Raw genomic sequence first — 21,121 nt, forward strand, 5'->3', positions numbered from 1 at the left:
ATAGCCTTGCTGATGGCCAGAGAATGGAACTTTGATCTTGAAAGAAACTACCTGGCTTACCACCCTTCTACCCAGAGTGTAGTGCAGCACATGGAGGGAAGGATTATATGAGGGGAAAGGTAGCTCATGATGAAGTGGGTAACAAATGGCCTTCAGACAGGCTTGTTGTTATTTGAAAGAACTATCTGTGGGAAGAGATCAACCACTTGGCAGGATTGCTGGGGCCAAGGAAACACATATTTGGATATCTTGCTACCTTGGACACAAAATGCCAAAACACTGTAATACAATATGTAAAGAGAATTTTAGCTAAAAAAATAATTTTAGTAGGAATTTAAACAATCATTTGCATTATCATTAAAGTGGAATGGCATCATTTGACAATCATCTACTCTACCCACTGCATTCATGTTCACAACCAGAGCTAGCAGAAAACCTAAGTACAGTACAAACTAGCCTCGCTTTAAATTTAATTTTCCAAGCTATTGGTGATATTAACTCAAAGCTATAAAGAAAAAAGAGTCAACTGTTTTAAAAATGCTATATTTAGGCTTACTACATCTAAATAAATCAAAATGTGAGATATTTCCTAATTGCTTATATTGAGATACTAAAAAATATACTTACCCAATATTTAATTATGGCAGGTATTTCACATTCAATAGTGCATTCCTACCAATATAAACCAATGAACAATAGCGATGTAACAGTTCTAATTCATCTACCAAATAGTAACATTTCATTAAGCCGATTATTGGGTTTTTATATCCACATTCTATAATACTAAATGTAAAATATTATCAATCATGACAAAAAATCTTATATTTATCAAAGAATAAAATTGTGTAATATATGTAAAAATAACTATACTTCATTATTAAACAAGAAATCCTTTAAGATTTAAAAGGAAGCTGTCAGTTTCAGCCAGATTTTCTTTCCCATTACTATTCACTGTTTTAATATAATACGACGTGTGTGTGCGCACATATATAAACAAAGGGTTTGTGCGCACACACACACACTGTGTGTTATTAGTATATATTTTGAGATAAGACCTCTAGTTAAATTCAACCTATTCTGTTAATTTCTTGCCATTGAAACCATTGTATGCAGAAGAAGAAGAAGAAGAAGAATGCTCTTTTTACCTTCATACTCATGATCTCTCAGTTGTAGTCTTCCTTCAAAATAATCAAAGCTGCATTTCCCTAAGGAATGGGGGTGGGGGTTCCTGAGGTTATTTCTTTCTTATTCTGCTCTGCAGCAGCATGCAAATCTGGTAACTAAAAGATCCTGGGCTCAAAGAGGTATAATACCTCTCTACTTAGTTACTACTACCTGAGTTGGAGCTTTGTTTAAATTAATTCCATGCTGAAACTGGAGAACATCCAGAGAATGTGTGTTAGCAATACCGATACTATACTGAAGACATTCTGCAATGGAACACAAGACTGTCAGAGCAGCATTGTTACCTGATAGGATAGATGTGGAAGGGGTAGGGAGGGGGGGAAAAAAAAATCACATAACCAAGGGAATGTCACAGGTAGCTCTGAAACAATTTCATTTTTGTTTTCATTTCTATGTCTTATATAAGTGTGGGTGAATGTTGTTGCTGGGGGAGTCCTGAAGACAGCTCTTAAATGCTTCCCCTGCTTAGCATGATGCAGAGGGATTTCAAGTTGTAAGCAACTACGTTAAAAATAATTGTCATCAGAATATTCAAAGAATGTCTGAAATTTCAATGTCCATGTATATGTATATACACACACCTATATGTACTGCGGTCAACGTTAAAAACTTACTTGTCACTATAGATAATGCTTTAGATAAACAAACAAGTTTACTTCAATATTTGTAGTATGCTTGGTATTCCCTATGGTAAGTATAGGGAAGTTTAGATAATACTGAGGTAACTTTATCTACAGCAAATTAATTGACACCTTTTCAAGAACAGATATGTGTGTGTACATACATATTACATATTATAAATTAATTACAGACTGCACTCCTACCCATACCAACCACTCTTCAGAGGTGAGAAAACATATTTCCCCATCATGCAACTAAGCTTCTTGTCACACCCCGCTTGCTGGGCTACAAGGAGTGAGTAGGTAAAACTAACCTTTAATTTGTCATAGCGCTCACTCAAAGCTGCCACCTGATGATCACGATGCCGTCCAACCAGTTTACACAAGGCACAGATTAACTGGTCATCAGTCACGCAGTACATGTTAACTTTCTCGTCCTCATGCTCCAGACACATTAATCCTCGGATGTGAGAGTCTGGAATAGGCTCTATCAAACGGTGGCCCGTGAATGGCTTCTTGTTCGGGTGAGTCGCTTTCAGGCACTCCTCGCAGTAGGACACCTCGCAAGTGACACAGGTCTTCACTGCTTCCTGGGCAGGGTCCTGGTCACAGAACTGGCAGAGAACTTTTTCACTGGATGACATGCTGTTGCTATCAAATGCCCGCTCTCGGCGGGTTTCGCTAGGAGAATTGGGCCCACTCACTGACGCTTTCTGAAACCTGTCGATAATATTCTGCAGGGTGACGTTGCGCTTCAGTCCGTCTAGACCACGTTGATTGAGAGTGATGACATAACGACAAGTAGGGCACTGGAAGGCAGTGATGGATTCCACTGATTCGTTGGTGGCACAGTGGGAGACCAATATGCGATGCGCACAGTTGAAACAGAGGCTGTGAGCACAAGGCAGCAGCAGTGGGTCCTCAAACAGCTCCAGACAGATAGGGCAGGTCAATTCCGACTCCAGTGTTTCCATCTTCAGGCAAAGCTTTCCTGTGTCGTCAGCGAAATCCAGGGAAGCTGATCGGCTATCTGGAAACATAACGCAAAATTCGATTAGGCGAGAGAGAGCAAGAGGGGTCAGCCACGGGGGGTTGTCAACTTTCGCCACTGGTACTATCAAGCCACCACGGCAGACTGAAGAGCTATCTAAAGTTTTGAATCTGCATAGGCACACGTCAAGGTATTTAAAATTGTACTATTTTGTATTTAAAAAACAAAAGCAATTTAAAAAAACCATAGCAATTGTACTGTTTTGTATTTAAAAAACGAAACAAAAACAAAACCCTTTTGTTGGTTTTTCTATCTTTAACATGAGATTGAGGGCAACAGCAGATGTTTTCTGGTGCTTTTGAATTATTAAAAGCCAAAATTAAGACCTTCAAACAGCAGAACAACATATCACAGTAAAAATAGATTCCTGCTGCAGAAGCAGCTTTCTGCTTTGCTAACCTGCTGGCAATTTTTTTTTATTTCTGATTTGAAGAGTAGCAGAGCAAGGATTAAGCCACAGTGTTATAACAGATAACCTAAAAGCTCCTTGTTGCTTCTGTACTTCACATTGTGGCATTGTCTCATATTACACATTTTAATTAATGTTACAGTCATGGTACATAAATATACTGGGTATATCTGTCTCTATATCTATATGTTTGTGAATATACATGTAGTGTAGTGTGTATATATATACACACGCAGCAGAGTACATAGGTGTATATATATTCTCAAGAATGTGTGTATATGCATAAATACACCACACACACACACTTAATGTGGCGTATACGTACACATATATGCAGCAGCAGCGATGGATACAACAGAAATATCTAGTGAGATTAGACAAAATATAATACAGATATCTATTTTAAAGAGAAAATATTGGCTCTGCACAAATTTCAAATGGGCTTGACCTAAGACATAATATAAACTTCTGGAAGATCATTGAGCTAACGTGAAATATCTGTGGTTTGTTTAGTTTAACAAATTTATCTTGGTGTGTGTATAATCTTTGTTGTTACAATTTAGAAGGAAAATAGACTATCGGCTGAAAATACTCAGTTTAGTGGTTTATGGATCAGCTGAAGAGGCTAAGGAATCACCAATGACTTTTAGATGGAGGGCATGGGATTTTCAAGAAAACGCAGCAGTACATCCCTGGAAAGAGATCAACTGAAACTTCATTTTGTTTCTTCTTCTCTATTCAAGTTACAGGGAGTGATTTTGAAAGAGTCGCCCTACGCAGCTCTCCCTGCCTAAGCTCTCATCAAGGCCCCATTGCTATTGCAAGCAGACAGGTCAGTGAAGCAGAAGCAAAAGCTATGCTTCACACTCACAGAGCTGTACCTCTTCACAGTACAATCTATTTAAGCTTTGTTGCTCATAACTGAGGACAGCTTCAGATGGCACAGCTGCACACTCTTTACACTGTAAAGTCATTGTTCCGTTGTGTGAACTCCTGCCTCCCTCCCATTTCAAAAAAAATCAATCCACATACAAACCTTGGTTCATTAAGGGTGAAGAGAGCCTGGTGCTCATTAGCAAGCTTGGGAACCAAATCTCTTTGAACTTTCTGCATTTCACTACAATTAAACTTTGGACTGCAGTTACAGTGACAGGAATGCTATATATAACCCCAATACAAACCATAACAGAACAGAAAAGTTCAACAAATGGAGGCAAGGTTCAGATCACCCATTAATTCTTATTCATACATGCCTTGTGGTAAGGGCACTGAGGCTTCAGTTCCAGAGATGTTTTTGCCCCTTTGCAGTCATCCAGATATATACCAAAAGCTCTGAAGATTTTAAAAACGCACTGACCTCATCACAAGTCTTAATTTTCAGGTCTACTGTGCTGATGATCTTGGTTCAACTAAAGTTCACTTTGCCACTGTCTAATTCAGTTATAACTATCCATCAAATGCCAGAAATACATGCTGTGCCTGTTAAAAATTAAAGACCTGTTGATTTGACATGGGTGCAATGATAACCCTCCACTCTCACATCAACCACAGTCACATAGCACACAAAAGATGAAAGCATATTCTGCAGATGAAGAACAGTGTCTCTTTTCTTTTCTTCATTCACTGTTCCATGACAGATCCAGATGATCAAAACCTCATTCATGCTGTTTAAATTCATTCCCACACCACAACGGAATATCTCATCACCCATTTATCCTGCATTTTATATGATGAACTGAAAATAAGAGAAGGGGATTTATGGTTGGCAGAAGCCAAGGTTTTAAGCCAGCAAACCTAATTGTTACTTCTATACTGGCATTTCAGTGAAAACAAACTGACCTTCAGCGTTTCTTTCTTATAATTGTTTAGGATTTGGGGCTTCTTCCATGCTTCCTTTTATATATGGAAATCCCGCTAGCTCAGTGTGTGGCAGGTGATGTCCTTATCTCTGTTCAGTTGCCTCCTTGAAACAAATGGCTTTTAATTATAGTCAACTACAGATAAACAAGGAGGTATATGCACCATTGATCCAAAGGTTGGAGCTTACCCAGTGCTTCAGAAAGGTGTTTATAGACTATTTTGTCCAAGTCTGATGTAGGATCAGATTCTGATACCTTTACTCACACTGAATGGTAAGTTTCAGAGTAGCAGCTGTGTTAGTCTGTATTCGCAAAAAGAAAAGGAGTACTAGTGGCACCTTAGAGACCAACCAATTTATTTGAGCATAAGCTTTCGTGAGCTACAGCTCACTTCATCGGATGCATTCCAATGAATGCATCCGATGAAGTGAGCTGTAGCTCACGAAAGCTTATGCTCAAATAAATTGGTTAGTCTCTAAGGTGCCACTAGTACTCCTTTTCTTTTTACTGAATGGTAACTTACTCCTTGAGTAGCGCTACTCAGTGAGAGTAAGGGCATCAAAATCTGGCCTTAGAGACCTGTCTTCCTGTTTGTTCAGAATTGAACACATCGAGGGAGCTCAATAAATGATACATGTCCCCTTGTACCAAATATTGCTAAAACCTCTAGCAAAATCATCTGCATCTCCTCTCCTTTGTAGCTACCAATGACATTTACTTTTAATAACACTGCATTTTTCATTACCACTGCCTCTGTGACTGAACCAAAAACTAATGTAAGCTGTAAGAGGGACAGAGTATGCTAAAGACAATCCAAATAGGAGTATCTAACCAACTACAATCCTGCTATTACTTTACTATTTCAATCCTTCTATTGTACTTTTAAACAATTCAGTGCAGGTCACGTTAGCAATCCACCCACAAAGTCTCTTAAAACCCAATGCCATTTTTCTCAAATTTTCATGTATGAACTTTCACTTTCATGAGCTTTCTGGAAAACTTCTAACCACTTGAAATTGGAAGACTGCACTTTAATACCAATTAAAAAAAACCCCAAAAAACGCACCCCATATGCCAAGTGTATTATCATAGAAACAAAAATTCAGTATAAATGATTAGAATAGATTCTGTTGTGGCTTTACAAAGCTGTAGTTTGTAAAATTACTGCCACCCAACCAGTGCAGGAAAAACAGCAATAGTGGAAAGAACTTGGAATATATAATTCGGTAATTTCAAAAATTTAGAATTACAGGCATAAAAATATTATTGCAATGAGAAATACTAAGTTCAACTCACAAGAAGTAATTTTAGCAATAGACAACAGTGAAATAGCAAATGCTAAAACATTAATGTTATTTCTAGCTGGGAAACCTACTTCAGTAAGAACTGAATGTAGGCCTGGCTTGACATGAGTAATTGGACATGGCTGAGGTCTCACTTTTTGGGAGACAGGATTAGGATCAGCAGGCTAAAAATAGAATATTTGTTCTAGCTAAGATAAGAGGGAACCATTTACAAATGTCCAATGGATAAATTGGGAACAGTGGATAAATTGGGAATGTAAAGATGAGGTAAGCAGTAAGTTGTGCATGGACAGAGCATGCTGCACAGAGATTAGTTCCTACAAAGTAACCAAGCCAATCCCAAAACATGTGATGCAACGTATAATAAATGCAATGTGATGTATGAATGTATATAAAAGGAAAAGGTTTGCTGTGGCTATGTGGTATGCCCTATGCTCAACCACTACACTTGAATCTGATATACGCAGCGCAGCTTTGCTATATACCAGTGGCTCTCATCCTGGAGGACCGTGAGCAAGTTTCAGGAGGTCCGCCAGCAGGGCCAGTGTTAGACTCGCTAGGGTCCAGAGCAGAAAACCGAAGCCCCATGTCATGGGGCTGAAGCCTGGAGCCCTGAGCAATGTAGCTTTGCGAGAGCCCCTGTAGCATGGGGCCCCAGACAATTGCCCTGCTTGCTACCCCTAATGCCAGCCCCGGCTTTTTTGTGCAGAAAACTAGTTATTGTGGCACAAGTGGTCCATGGAGTTTTTATAGAACGTTGGGGAGTGGGGCCTCAGAAAGAAAGAGGTTGAGAACCCCTGTTGTATACCAAATAAAGGATCCTGCGTGATGAGATTGGAGTCAGACTGAATTCTTGGGAACCTGAATGGAAGAAACCTCAGGGGAAACAGAACATTTGGAAGTCTGAATCTCCTCTCACAGAAATGCAGTGTATGAAATATGCTGGAAATAGAATGTTGGCCCTTAAAGAGTGAAATGTCACTGAAATCAGTGACAAAACTCCCTTCCTATGACTTCAGTGGGACAGGATTTGACCCATTGTTTTAAGACAAATTGAAGAACTTTGAGTTGGTGATAACTCCTTTTAATTCCATGAGGAGAGCATTCTCAAGCTCCCTAGAAAAAGAAAAGAAAGAGAAATGGACAATTTAAACTGAAATTTGACTAATTTACTTTTGCTCGCAAGTGTCAAGTACGAGCAGAGTACAGTGGAAAATTCTTCCTTTATATGATTGTTTCATTACTATTATGATCGGCAATATGATTTTACTACTATGTTTACTTTATTATTTCTGTGCTTTATCTTTTTATTTAAGTGCAATTTAAACACACAGAGCAGGGGTATTATGATAAAAGAAAAACAGAAGTCCAAGAAGAATGTGTCTTTGAACTGTATATTATTAGTTGGATATGAATGAAATGCATGAATAGAATTTCAATAAAGAGCTACATTTAAAGAGAAAATGTTCATAGTGGAAAATCATATCTTTTTAAAACTCACAATTCTATACATCTATTATTGGTCAAAAAGCCTAACACTTCTTCACTGACAATATCCAGCACCTGTGCCATTAAAGTAATTAAGACTCTTGCAATTTATTTCAATGAGAGCACGATCAAAACCCAAAAATACATTCACTGAGGAGAATGTAACATGTTCTTCTTGGCTCTAGTAAGTATTTTGCAGCTATTATAGCAAACAGAGAAAAAATCCAATGCACCCTACACATGTGTTAGTATTCCTCCTTGAGGTGACATTGCATTTAACCCCTTAAACAATTTCTTTAAGGTTACAGACCAAAGTACAATGATAACATTGTACTTCTGAGTATTTCTTCTCTACTTTTCTTTGGTCCTAGGAGTGCAACAACAATGAAATACTTTAAAGTCCCTACACATACCAAGAAGCTGAAACTCTTCTATCTCTGCAGGTAGATTTAAGAACCGTTCTATCTTCCTACCTATTTTATACTCATCACCACAACATCTGAGTGCCTGTTTTTTTTCTCTTTAGCATTAACTACATAATACTGTCATTACTGCCAGATAATGTCATCCACCATTTTGACCCAATACATTCAGGACAAGACTAGGTATTGCTAATTTCTGAAGAGTGATAATTTTATAACTGAGGTAAAATTATACTAAAAAGTAAAACTATACTTAAAAATAATAGGCTAGAGCCTCTAGTCAACTAAGGACACTTTGTGTCACAAAGTCAATGGAGAATAACCCTCTACTGGAGTAAAGCTAGCAGAGGTGGCTCGAATGCTTCCATACAGTTGCCCATTCTTCAGAGGGAGTGGAAGGAGAGGGTGTGTCAGGGGCAGGTCACGGACAAGATGGGATAGGTATCAATGTGGCAGAATGGATCTCTGCTACTCTTGATCCTCCATTGGCATAAGGTTCTTGAGCCAGTGGCATAAATAAGGGCTGTCCTTGAGCAGTCCTACACTTGCTGAAGCAGCTGCAACCAGCTGCCACTCTCCACTGTGTTCTAGTGCATATAAGACTGTGTAACTTGGTAAAACTGTATTTATTCAGAAGCAAAAAAGGTGTGTTGTGCTATATCTGGAGATTCTCTGATGTGTCTCCTCACTAAGATTTCAGTTTTTCATGTGTTGGTAAATCATATCCTAAATATACCCAAAGCAGTTTCCATTGCCATTTTTCCTAGCAACAGTTACTGACAACATATCTGGATTTCAGTACTGCAATGTCAGGGCCCATGCTGCAAACATTGACGCGTGTCACCAGCACTAAAACCGGGGGGGGGAGGGGGTGGTTAGGGTGCCATGGCCACCCCACTTTTTAACAAAAGAAACATATGTGCTCTCTGTGGGATATTTAAATATTAATTCCTCTGCCACTTTGGCCTTGCCTCCCTCCCCACCCCCAATTCTACAAAGGTTCCGGGCACCCGAAGGGCCATGCCTCCCTCCCCACCTTTAAAACTTGGCTGGGAGGCAGCACGTTGTGACCTGGCCTGGTTGGCTGGCACCTGGGTCCCGCTCTGCACTGAGCCACATGCCAGCAGCTGGGCCCTCACCTGTCAGCTACCAAAACTACAGTGAAGGCTCTTCTTGGTGCCGGGAACCCGCTGGGTCTGGGAAGCAGGAAGAACCCATCACCAGAGGACTTCAGGCTGGTCAGCAGGGAGAGTATGTGTGTGGGGGGAGCAGGGGCTCCGGGAAGGCAGAGGCTACAGTAGGGTGGGACTCGGGCGGGGGGGGGGGGGGGAAGAGGGATTTGCTCCCCCCACTCTCGCCATCCTTCCAGCACCTGTGATGTACTTAAATTCAGTGGGAATAACTCACATGTGTAAAAGCCATATAGGTACATAAGCATGCAAGACTGGGGAATTAGACATGAAACACCTGCTGATGCAATTATTTTTTTGTAGAAAGTTCTTTCAAACTTTAAAAATTAAAAATTAATATAAAAAGGTCCTTATTATATAAATTACCATGTTATGTTAATCCAAGAATGGCAGTTATAAAATAAGTTGCAAAACCTTTATAGATACCACACACAAAGAATGTACTGTATAGAAACTGTTTATAATGAAGTTGAGTGAAATTTGGAAATGGAGTCAAAGGCAGAATTAGCGTGTGCGTGCGCACATGGGTGTGTGTCTTCTAGTGCTGACACAAAGTAGCATCATAATAGGCAATGTCTGTTTTTCAGGTTAGCAGGATGTTGTATAAATGCACAGTAAAGTGTAGTTAAGTGTTTACATTCTTGTCATAGAATCAGATATGGGCACTGAAAGAGGCAAGGAAGAAAACCTGTCTCATCTGTAATTGACACATTTGGAATTTCTAGTACTAGCTCTGAAGAAGGAAAATCTATTTTGTAGTTTTCCTTCTCCTGAAGGATATAAATAGAATCATTTTAGGGAACAGTTAGAACATGTGGCATCAGATTCAAGAAGTATTCCTAATGCTATTAAAGAACAGTCACAACCTAATGTTTGCCCCTAATCCATTAACTACTTTCAACTTTTATATCTCAGACAATTGAGGTCTGTGATTAACTAGTGCTGTTAATAATTATTTATGCATTGCATTACTTTGACATAGACATATTTTAAAGGACTGCAACCATCCACATGTAGCTGCTAATCAAAGCTTAAAAAAATATTCCAAATACTTTGGGAAGAGAAGCATTCACTACATTAGGGAAAGCTAGTCATCATTACATATAAGCCTCCGTTTACTGCAGAGAACTCTCTTCCTCATTTATATCGTAAAACTGAGGGTTAATAAAACTACAAAAGGAGAGTATTCATTCAACAGCTTCTGCCACAAGTGAATGTCATATTTTTCATGTGAATATTTCACATTATTCATATATTTTCATTGCCAAAGGAATAATTAACTGTTTTGTCCACAAGTAAACTACATTGGATATGTACATAATATTTGTAACAGTTTACATTTTTTGGAACATTTAAGAGATGTTAACAAATACAGCAAAAGCACATCCTCCACACCACTTGTGGTTAAACATAGTCCTGAGGGCATCATTCTGTCTGTGGAATGTCATATGTCAGTTACAGAACACATGTTCTAAAGGCCCAATCCTGCAAGTTGACATCAGTGGGACTGAGAATGCTCAGCACCTCACAGGAGTGGAATCTTCAATAGAAAAAACACACATTCGTTTACCAAACTGGGATCTAATAATCATCTGGGAACTAGAATATTCTTTGAGCCTTACGTTAAAAACTGAAAAAAATCAAGAATGGCCATATACAGTAAAGCCCCAAAGGGCTAGGAGAGTGATCGCTTTGGATAAGCTATTTCCAACAGGAGAGTGGGTTTGTGGGGGGGGGGGGGGGGGGGGGAGAGGGGCGCCTGGGGAGAAAACCTGGATTTGTGCTGGAAATGGCCCACCTTGATTATCACACACATTGTAAGGAGAGTGATCACTTTAGATAAGCTATTACCAGCAGGAGAGTGGAGTGGAGGGAGAGAAAACCTTTTGTAGTGATAAACACCCATTTTTTCATGGTTTGTGTGTATAAAAACATCTTTTGTATTTTCCACAGTATGCATCCGATGAAGTGAGCTGTAGCTCACAAAAGCTTATGGCTCAAATAAATTGGTTAGTCTCTAAGGTGCCACAAGTACTGCTTTTCTTTTTGCGAATACAGACTAACACGGCTGTTACTCTGAAACCTAAAATAGAATAGCAGATATATATTTTAATATGCTTCTGTATGTTTTAAAAATTAAATGCTCTGAATTGTTTAATATTCATGTGTGTCAAATAGTTCTATATTTTTAGGTGTTTGATGCTGATATGTGGAATGCTGAAAACAAAGGGCTAGATCCTCAGCTGGTGTAAATCACCATAACTCCAGTGACCCCATGATTGAGCTCCATTAACTTGACTGATTTACACCAGCTAAAAGACTCTTACATAAAAATAATTCTCACCTCTCCATGAAAAGAATTAATGAATGAAAAGAGATTAATTTCAAATGTTTCTCTAGTTATGCAGCTGCAAAAATTGGGCACTTCACTTTGCTTTTTGGTCAGTGTAATGGCATTATCGGTGACAACAACCATGTACTTAAAAAGACTCGAGTGGGAACCTAGCACTACAAGGTTAAACACCATATTTAAATTCATAACCATCCTAAACTTTGACCATGAATCAAACTGTCAGAAGAAACCTAGGGTCTGTTCTCACATCACAGAGTCTTTAAAATGGCAGTAAGAGGTGTTTGGGGAGCTGCAACAGTCAAGTTATGACCTCACATCTCACGGGGCTTTTAGAATTTAAACAGACTGGAAGTTCAATGTACAGATGCAATATTGGCTAAATAAAGCTCGTGCTTTTTTAAACTAATCTCCATCCTACCCACCAGGCATATCCCATCAACCTCTCTGCCTTGCTTTCTGCTCCTCACATGTGATAGCTGAAAAGTCCCATAAAGAAAGTGTATTTTTATTCTAACAGACCAGAAATGTGTTCTCAGTATTATACTCTGCACATTCGCAACCACTATGAAAAGAATCAGCTCACTGGCTTTTACAAGTTTTCCCAATCCAATATTGAACATTTTATTCCAATTGTATGTCTATCACACTTATAATTCCTTTCTGTATGTTCCTCTGAGTGCCTGTATAAGACAAATAAATGTATTTTCAAATGAAGACTGTATTGCTAAGGTAAGTTGAGGGGGAAAGATTTTAAAAACTGTAAATCACTTAAGTATTTAAGTAGAATTAAAATGAGCAACAACAAAAATGATTTTCCCTTTGCACACACTTTCATTCAAGGACCCAAATCATTTTACAAACTTTAAGGGGCAAAGTTGGTAAAGTTGTAGCAGTGTAGCTGAGAGGAGAGTTTGGACCTAATCCACTGAGCCTCATGTGGCCCCAGTGAGGTAGGTCCCTATTTTACTGATTGACTATGACACAGAGAGGATAAGGGGCAAATTATAGCTGCTCTGTTGAAGATGCACTGTTGTAGGGGAGAAATATAGGGCTCAGAGAGCCCTGCTATCTGTGCAGGAGACAGACAGCCAAATTTGGCTGCTTGTCTCCTGAGAGAACAAAGGGCGGACAGACACTACACATGTCTGTGTGGTGGCAAGATTGTGATCTGAGCCCCTCACACATATGGCCTGGTGTCTGTGAGACAGCTCTGAGAGGAATGCAGTCATTAGCTGTAACAGAGGTGCCACTGTGGACAGCAGTAAGGACTACGGTCGCCAACCCTCCAGGATTCTCCTGGACTCTCCAGAAATAAAAGATTAATCTTTAATTAAAGATAATGTCATGTGATGAAACTTCCAAGAATACGTCCAACCAAAATCGGCAATCCTAGTAAGGACGCTCCCACTCTGGCCCATGCAGGCAGAACGGTTTCAGGACTGTGTTCTACACCAGGCGTTCTCAACCTTTTTCTTTCTGAGGCCCTTCCCAACATGCTATAAAAACTCCACGGCCCACCTGTGCCACACTAACTGGCTTTCTGCATAAAAAAGTCAAGGCTAGCATCAGGGGGTAGAGAGCAGGGCAATTGCCTGGGGCCCCACACCACTGGGGCCCCCGCGAAGCTACGTTGTTCAGGCTTTGGCTTCAGCCCCAGGTGGTGGTCTCAGGGCCCCAGGCTTCACCCCAGGTGGCAAGGCTTCTGCTTTCTGCCCTGGGCCCCAGTGAGTCTAATGCTGGCCTGGCTTAGCAGAGCAGCTGAAACCTGCTCGCGGCTCCCCAGGGGTTCCCAGGCCCCTGGTTAAGAACCACTGTTGTATACCTCCTACCCATCTTCCTAGCATGGTTCAGGCTCTATGAGCTAAGACACTGACTTGTGATGTCCTCATAGAAAGTCAATTGCAGAACAAGCAGCAGAACCCAATCCCCTACTCCAACCACCAGACACAGTATGTATTTTTGTGCCTTATGTCAGTTACACTTTAGTGTAATCGACTAAGATTTTCAAAACAACTGTCTCCAGGCTTCCTGATTTCCTCCAGGGAGAATTTACAAATATCTTTGTTGAAATCCTGAATCCCAAGAACAAGAAGAAATGTGTCTTTGGGTCAGGAGTATCTCAAAGATGGCCATCTCCTTTTCATTATTGTCCGCTGCGCCCATCTCATTTCCATTCAGCTTTAGCTTTAGAATGAGCAGGAAACTCAATTTAGTTACAGGCCAAGAGTCACCTCTGGTATAGTACAAAGAGAGTATAACAGGCTGGCAGTGAAACAACCCTCCCTGTTAGCAGGTGTTGATTCTTCTGGGAAAGGATTCTGTTCTATTCCATTCAAAAGTAAGGAGGTTCTGCTGTATCACTGAGGCAAGCAGCTTCTTATCTCCACTGAATATGAGAAACGTGGGGATAATTTCCTATAGAGAAAAGATCTAGGGTGTGGGCTGAGCACTCTAAGTAGGAACCCTAAGAACAGCCAAGCCTGGAGAGAAAGCTTGAGCCTCACTTTAGTATCTTATTGTTAATTTATTTGGACAAGATAGTGATTTGCTGTTATAACTCTATGCAGACAAGTAAGCAAGTGTAAGACTCTTTCTCCCTCTTTACTCCACTGTGCAGCTGGTCGATTTGCTGACCAGCATATCTCAGCCAACACAGGGGGGAAATAATCAGCTACTGGTAATGCCAATAGCAGCTTTCTTCCTCCTTGGAGCAAGGATGAGTCTTGAAAGAAATTACAATTTGTTGTCATAATTCACTCCCTGGTCTGCTATGCACTGCCCCTTACTCAGGGTGAGATGTAAAAGTCTCAGTCTTACCACTTTGTTAATAAAACCCAATCTTGGCAAAGAGGGGAGCTCTTTACTTTACCTTAGGGTGATTAGATGTCCTAATTTTACAGGGACAGTCCTGATATTTGGGGCTTTGTCTTATGTAGGAGCCTATTACCCCCCACACCCGTCCTGATTTTTCACACTTGCTGTCCGGTCACCCTACTTTACCTTGTCTGTGGACTTTGTTTGAGAAAAGGTTGCAAAAGCCACCTGCTGACAGAAAGAGCCTGCAATGCTTCATTGTCTCACAGAGGCATGTCCACCCTCTTATTTTGTGGGAACTTAAAGGTAACATCTCCCCACGATACATGAACCTTGGCAATCTCAAGTATTTTCTTTTTTGTATTTGCATCCCTTGTAAGGAGCACGGTGAGACAAAACAAACAATTGCCCACAACCACACAATCTCGCCTTGAGGGCTTTTAGCAGCCATGCAGAACAATAGCTTTAGTACTTCAAGCTAAAGAATTAAAAGCAGCAAATGAAAGAACAGTATCAGTAACTGAGTGTGTAACTCAGACAATTAAAAGTGCCAAATGCTATTGGCTCATTTCAGAAAGAAAAAAAATATAGGAGAGCAAGGAGATTTTGTGGGGCTGGGTGGGTACAGAGGTCAAAACAAAGAACGCAGGGGTGCTGGAACAATTTTTATAGTGGGGGCGCTGAGAGACCTCGAACCAATCTGTAAACCCTGTATATAATGGAAACCACTTCAAGCCAGAGGGTGCTGCAGCACCCCCGCCCCATACCCTTAGTTCCAGCACATAGGAAAGGCTGGGAAGCCAGAGGATACTCAGTTCTAATCTGAGTAAAGTCATTTACTATTTGACCTTGGAGGAAATCATCTGCCTCAATCCACCTGGAAGGTTGCACAAAAGCAGAACCTCATTGATAGCTCGGTGTCGCATCTGAGCTAAATTTTACTGTGTAAATACAGGATTTTCAGAAATCTTATTACTCAGTCTCAGAATAGTTGGGAGTTGGTGCTCGATTCTCATTTCTCTCTAGCCACGCGTTTTAAAGCCCAGATGCAATGTGCGGTACAGCATTTGCTCAGTACTGCTTTCCTTATGTTCTCGTTATAATTTTTATCCGGAGAGGTGCATAGTGCCCATATGAAATCATGGGAGATGCTTGTGCTCAGCACCTCTCTGAAAAGGTAGAAAAGGAGAGTAAAGAAAGAAAAAAAAGGAAATTATCCATTAAATGTTGCTACCTGGGGTAGTGACTGATGTCATAGAGACAACCGTCCAGTACAACACCTTACAGTGGAGAGACAGAGTGAAAAGGAATAAACAAAAGCAAAATTATTCTCTATACAGAATGGTTGCATCAGTACACTAAATAGATATTCTCTCTTTCTACCACAAGATTTTCTATAGCACCCATCACAACAGTATCTAATTACTTCTGATGACAGCATGAGAAAAACAAATACTTAAAGTTACAGCTCTTTGCAATGCCATTCATTAACAAAATGTAAAATCTCCTTTAATTTAGTTCAACTTTCTAGACCTAGGGCATGTTATACATTTCTGGTTAATTATCAGAGTACAGTGACCCTTAACTTTTACTGGTTGAAAACGACTAACGTGATGGATAGAATTACTGGCATGTAGCTGTACAGTTCCAGCTCCACCCCCACCCCCACCCCCCACAACATACACCACACCCTAGCATCATTATCTATTAGATTTTAAAATAGCTACTTTAAAAATGGACCTCTCCGAATGTCAGATTATCTTGCCCTTAGACAGACAATTGTTCAGTTTGAAATATCCTACTGGGAAATATAGATTAGAAACTCAGTAATTGTGGCTCATACACACTCCTGGTTTCACTGAATATATATAGTACATCTGGTGGGCATTACTTCAATCACACATAAATAAAATAGTTTACATGCTCAAGCTGTCTTCTATACCACCTTGACCATACTGGTGCTAAAAAAAAGTTTATCCTTCTAACATGTATCTCTAGGACATTAGCCTAGCACATGTCAAAGTTTTAGATTATGTAACTTGATTGGTAACAAATGAATATTTTATATCAAAAGGTGATTTCAAAGACTTTGCACAAGCACGGTAGAGGGCTGTAGGAAATTTCATGTTTAAATGAGAGAACTGAGGGAAAATGTGCTACCTCGCCCTTTATTTGATACTTTTTAAACCAAAACTATAAAGTTGCATTTGCCAGAATGAAGATGCCTATTTTCCAGGCTTCTTTAGTAGCTTAACACCAATTGATAAAACAACAACATTCACACAATTTAAAATAGCTTATTACTGAGAAACATTCCCATTTTTGTTAAGCTTTCCATATAGAGAAGATCATTTTCTATAATAGCACAAAAACATAAAATGCTGCATTACCATATTGTTAAACACATTTGAAAATATTTTTGAAAATGGAAAATGTAATCTCGCTGTTGAGAATTTAAGTATCTGTTCCAACCCTCAAGAACGTATCAACTCACATACCCACCGATGGATTTCGCCCTAGTTCTTTTGGCTGATACATTTCTGTAGAAAAAGACCACGTTGACCCACTCAAAAAATACTGACAGGCCAAAACGGCCAGATGGTAGCAGCTACCACTGTCCTAGTAATCCTGGAGCGATACTGTGACTGTGTCTGTAACTGTGAGACAGTGGACGCTGAAACACAACAGGAAAATCTACCCTACAATTCCAGGAAAACCAGCTCCACCTAATCACCTCCGCCAGAGTTTAAGAATCAAAAATCCTTCAGCAATCCAGATGCCTTAGTCACTGACCCTAAAGCAAAATCTCTCTCAGCATTCAACTTAAATCGAGTGAAAAAGCAATGAGGATCAGATTCTCTCACAGAGCTTCTGTATAACCTGTCTGACAATGATGGCTTGTAATAAGGACATTGGGCTACACTGCCACATAACTTGAACAAGTGGAAGCTCAGCCTGCTGTGTAATTAATCCAGAGCTGAATAATGAATTGTAGTTGCCATGCCTGTAAAAGAGACTGACCTGAACTGGCAAAACCTGTCACACAATGTGAACAGTACAGAACTTTTCTAGTTCTTCACAGAATGTAGAACACTACAGGACAAAAATGACAAATGATTCCTCTGCTATTTTTATTATTTTCTCCAAGCAGTATTAAAAAATACATCACATAAACAAAGCCTGGCAGGAGTTCACCTAAAAGCTAGGGCAGCTGCTTGAAACACCTAGTTGTATTTATTGGGAAGGGAATTCTTTCCGGTACCACAGAGCAATAAGTCACCTCTTTTAGTTTAGGAGGTGAAACACTGGGTGATTGCAGTTGTGCAAAAAATGTTGCTAAATTATCAGTGTGCAAGTGAACAACCCTCAAGAGTAAACTACAGATTAACCCAAAAGCATGTAAAATGTCTGATTGTAATCCTGACTGATTTGATATTACACCAGACATTTGGAGTCCAACAAAGGTGTTAAAAAAATTCATGTTAAAGTGGAAACAGCAGGAACGAATTGCTTCCTGGTGTTTTCTGTTTTTCATGTTGCAATGATTTCTTTCATGCAGTTGCAGCACAGCACAGAGAAAGCAAACGTACCTCAGATGTTTGGCCATAAGGATGCAAAACAAACAAACATTCTCTTTGGTCTTTCTTTCCCCACATGAATCTGTATTTTGTTCACAATGGAATAATAAACATTGTGATTATTTAATTTCCTATGCATTTCATTTCCTTAAAACAATGGATTGGAACCTTTTTCGACATACTTCATTCAGATTTTTTAAGGATTTCTCCTTTTGATGCTGTTCCACTGTGAATAAATTATTAGAGTCACTGGAGAAGAAGATGAGATCATGGGTCTTCTACACACCTGGTGAGTGCTCTTACCACCAGGCAATAGAGTTAGTCTCAGGCCTGGGTTATCTCTCTAGCTCAAATGACTCTTTGAAAGAGAGTGAGTGAACGAACAAGTGAGAATGAGCACACCCTCATGAGAATCCAACTGTTGCCTGGCGGTTAGAGCACTGAGTTGGGAGACCCAGGATCTAGTCCCCCTGCTCCACTGACTCTTTCATTATTTATTCAGAGTGCAAGAGCTTCAAAGGGACAGAATCTCAGGGAGTCCTGCAGCCCAAAGGGTAGGCCACTCACCTGAGAGGTGGCAGATACTTGCTCAAATTCCTTCTTCCCATCAGGCAGAGTGGGGACTTGGATTGTGTGTCTCCCACATCCCAGGTGAGTACCCTAACCACTGGGCTAAAAGATATGAGGGAAGTTACCTTCCTCTTTCCCAGCTTCTTGCTAACTGTGTAGCCACTTACCACCAAGAGACATTTTGCAACTGAGAATCCCAAGGCACCTCCCTGGAGCCAGGATTTAGGCACCTATCTCTGAGAGGGGGGCACACATCCTTCTCATTGGCATTGCTTAGGTGGTGTGCTAGCTTTTGTGAATTGCACTCTGAGGAGCCTATTCTCTCCCTATTTTTTGTACAAGATGCCCAACTCAGGCTTTGTGAATCACAGTGATTTTCTAGGTGCCTAACTCCTTTTGTGCATTAAGGCCTTAATCTCTCTGTGCCTCAGTTCCCAACCGATAAAAACAGGGATAGCAGCATTACCTTGCCTCATAGGGCTGTTGTGACAACACACACAATAAAGACTGTGAGGTGCTCAGAAATTATGGTAGTGGGGGCCAAACAGATAGATAAGCTAAATTAGAAAGGGAGATTTGCACAGTGGTGTTTTGGATAAAGATGATTCTGTTGAACCTGTTACCCAAAATAAGAACATTAAAAGTTTTCATGGTCCCCCTTTTAAAGATGTGTAACAGGAACAAAGGATAGTGGGAGAAGGTTGCCTCAATTCTATCCCTGATGAGGCCATGGCACACCTGGTGGCTGAGCTTTGTGACTTTGTCCTCACCCACAACCATTTCAGATTTGGGGACGACCCTATATCTTCAAGTCAGTGGCACTGCTATGGGTACCCGCATGGCCCCACAGTAAGCCAACATTTTTATGGCTGATTTAGAACAACGCTTCCTCAGCTCTCGTCCCCTAGTACCCCTCCTTGACTTGAGCTACATTGATGACATCTTCATCATATGGACCCACGGGAAGGAGGCCCTTGAAGAATTCCACCTGGATTTCAACAATTTCCACCCCACCATAAACCTCAGCCTGGACCAGTCCACACAAGAGATCCACTTCCTGGACACTACAGTGCAAATAAGCAATGGTCACATAAATACCATCCTATACCAGAAACCTACTGACCGCTATACTTACCTACATGCCTCCAGCTTCCATCCAGGACACATCACACGATCCATTGTCTACACCCAAGCCCTAAGATATAACCGAATTTGCTCCAAACCCTCAAACAGAGACAAACATCTACAAGATCTTTATCAAGCATTCTGAAAACTACAATACCCACCCAGGGAAGCGAGGAAACAGATTGACAGAGTGAGACGGGTACCCAGAAATCACCTACTACGGGACAGGCCCAACAAGGAAAATAATAGAATACCACCGGGTATCACGTACAGCCCCCAGCTAAAACCTCTCCAGCACATTATGAACGATCTACAACCTATCCTGGAAAATGATTTCTCACTCTCACAGACCTTGGGAGGCAGGCCAGTCCTCGCTTACAGACAGCCCCCCAACCTGAAGCAAATACTCACCAGCAACTCTACACACCACACCACAGAAACACTAACCCAGGAACGAACCCCTGTAGCAAACCTCATTGCCTACTCTGTCCCCATATCTAGTCTAGCGACACCATCAGAGGACCCGACCACAACAGCCACACCATCAGAGGCTCATTCGCCTGCATGTCTACTAATGTTATATATGCCATCATGTGCCAGCAATGCCCCTCTGCCATGTACATTGGCCAAACCAGACAATCCCTTCATAAAAGAATGAATGGACACAAATCGGACATCAGGAATGGTAACATACAAAAGCCAGTAGGAGAACACTTCAATCTTCCTGGACATTCTATAACAGATTTAAAAGTAGCTATACTTGAACAAAAAAACTTCAGAAACAGACTTCAAAGAGAAACAGCAGAACTAAAATTCATTTGCAAATTTAATACCATTAATCTGGGCTTGAACAGGAACTGGGAGTGGCTGGCTCATTACAAAAGCAGCTTTGCCTCCCCTGGAATTGACACCTCCTCATCTATTATTTGGAGTGGGCTACATCCACCCTGATTGAATCGGCTCTGTCAACACTGGTTCTCCACTTGTGAGGTAACTCCCTTCCCTTCATGTGTCATCATATCATGCCTGCATTTGTAATTTTCACTCCATGCATCTGAAGAAGTGGTGTTTTACCCACGAAAGCTTATGCCCAAATAAATCTGTTAGTCTTTAAGGTGCCACCAGACTCCTTGTTGTTTCAGTTCTAACAAAA

General features: G+C 40.5%; 1 protein-coding gene across 9 annotated transcripts in view; it reads right to left on the bottom strand.

Annotated features, from left to right (window-relative positions):
• The window catches only part of MID1 (midline 1), a 317,531-nt gene that overhangs the window by 111,053 nt on the left and 185,357 nt on the right, over nucleotides 1-21,121 (bottom strand). For 8 of the 9 annotated variants that reach the window (XM_027822566.3, XM_037900037.2, XM_043537805.1 and 5 more), the window contains exon 2: nucleotides 2,120-2,835. In XM_027822566.3, the coding sequence (XP_027678367.1) occupies nucleotides 2,120-2,779 (660 nt within the window). In that variant the 5' untranslated portion in view covers nucleotides 2,780-2,835. Of the gene's footprint in view, nucleotides 1-2,119; nucleotides 2,836-17,197; nucleotides 17,414-21,121 lie in introns of those variants that run through there. The other variant, XM_027822569.3, reaches the window with a different exon arrangement.

The sequence above is a fragment of the Chelonia mydas genome, chromosome 1, assembly GCF_015237465.2.
Source record: "Chelonia mydas isolate rCheMyd1 chromosome 1, rCheMyd1.pri.v2, whole genome shotgun sequence".
Classification (NCBI taxonomy): Eukaryota; Metazoa; Chordata; order Testudines; family Cheloniidae; genus Chelonia; species Chelonia mydas.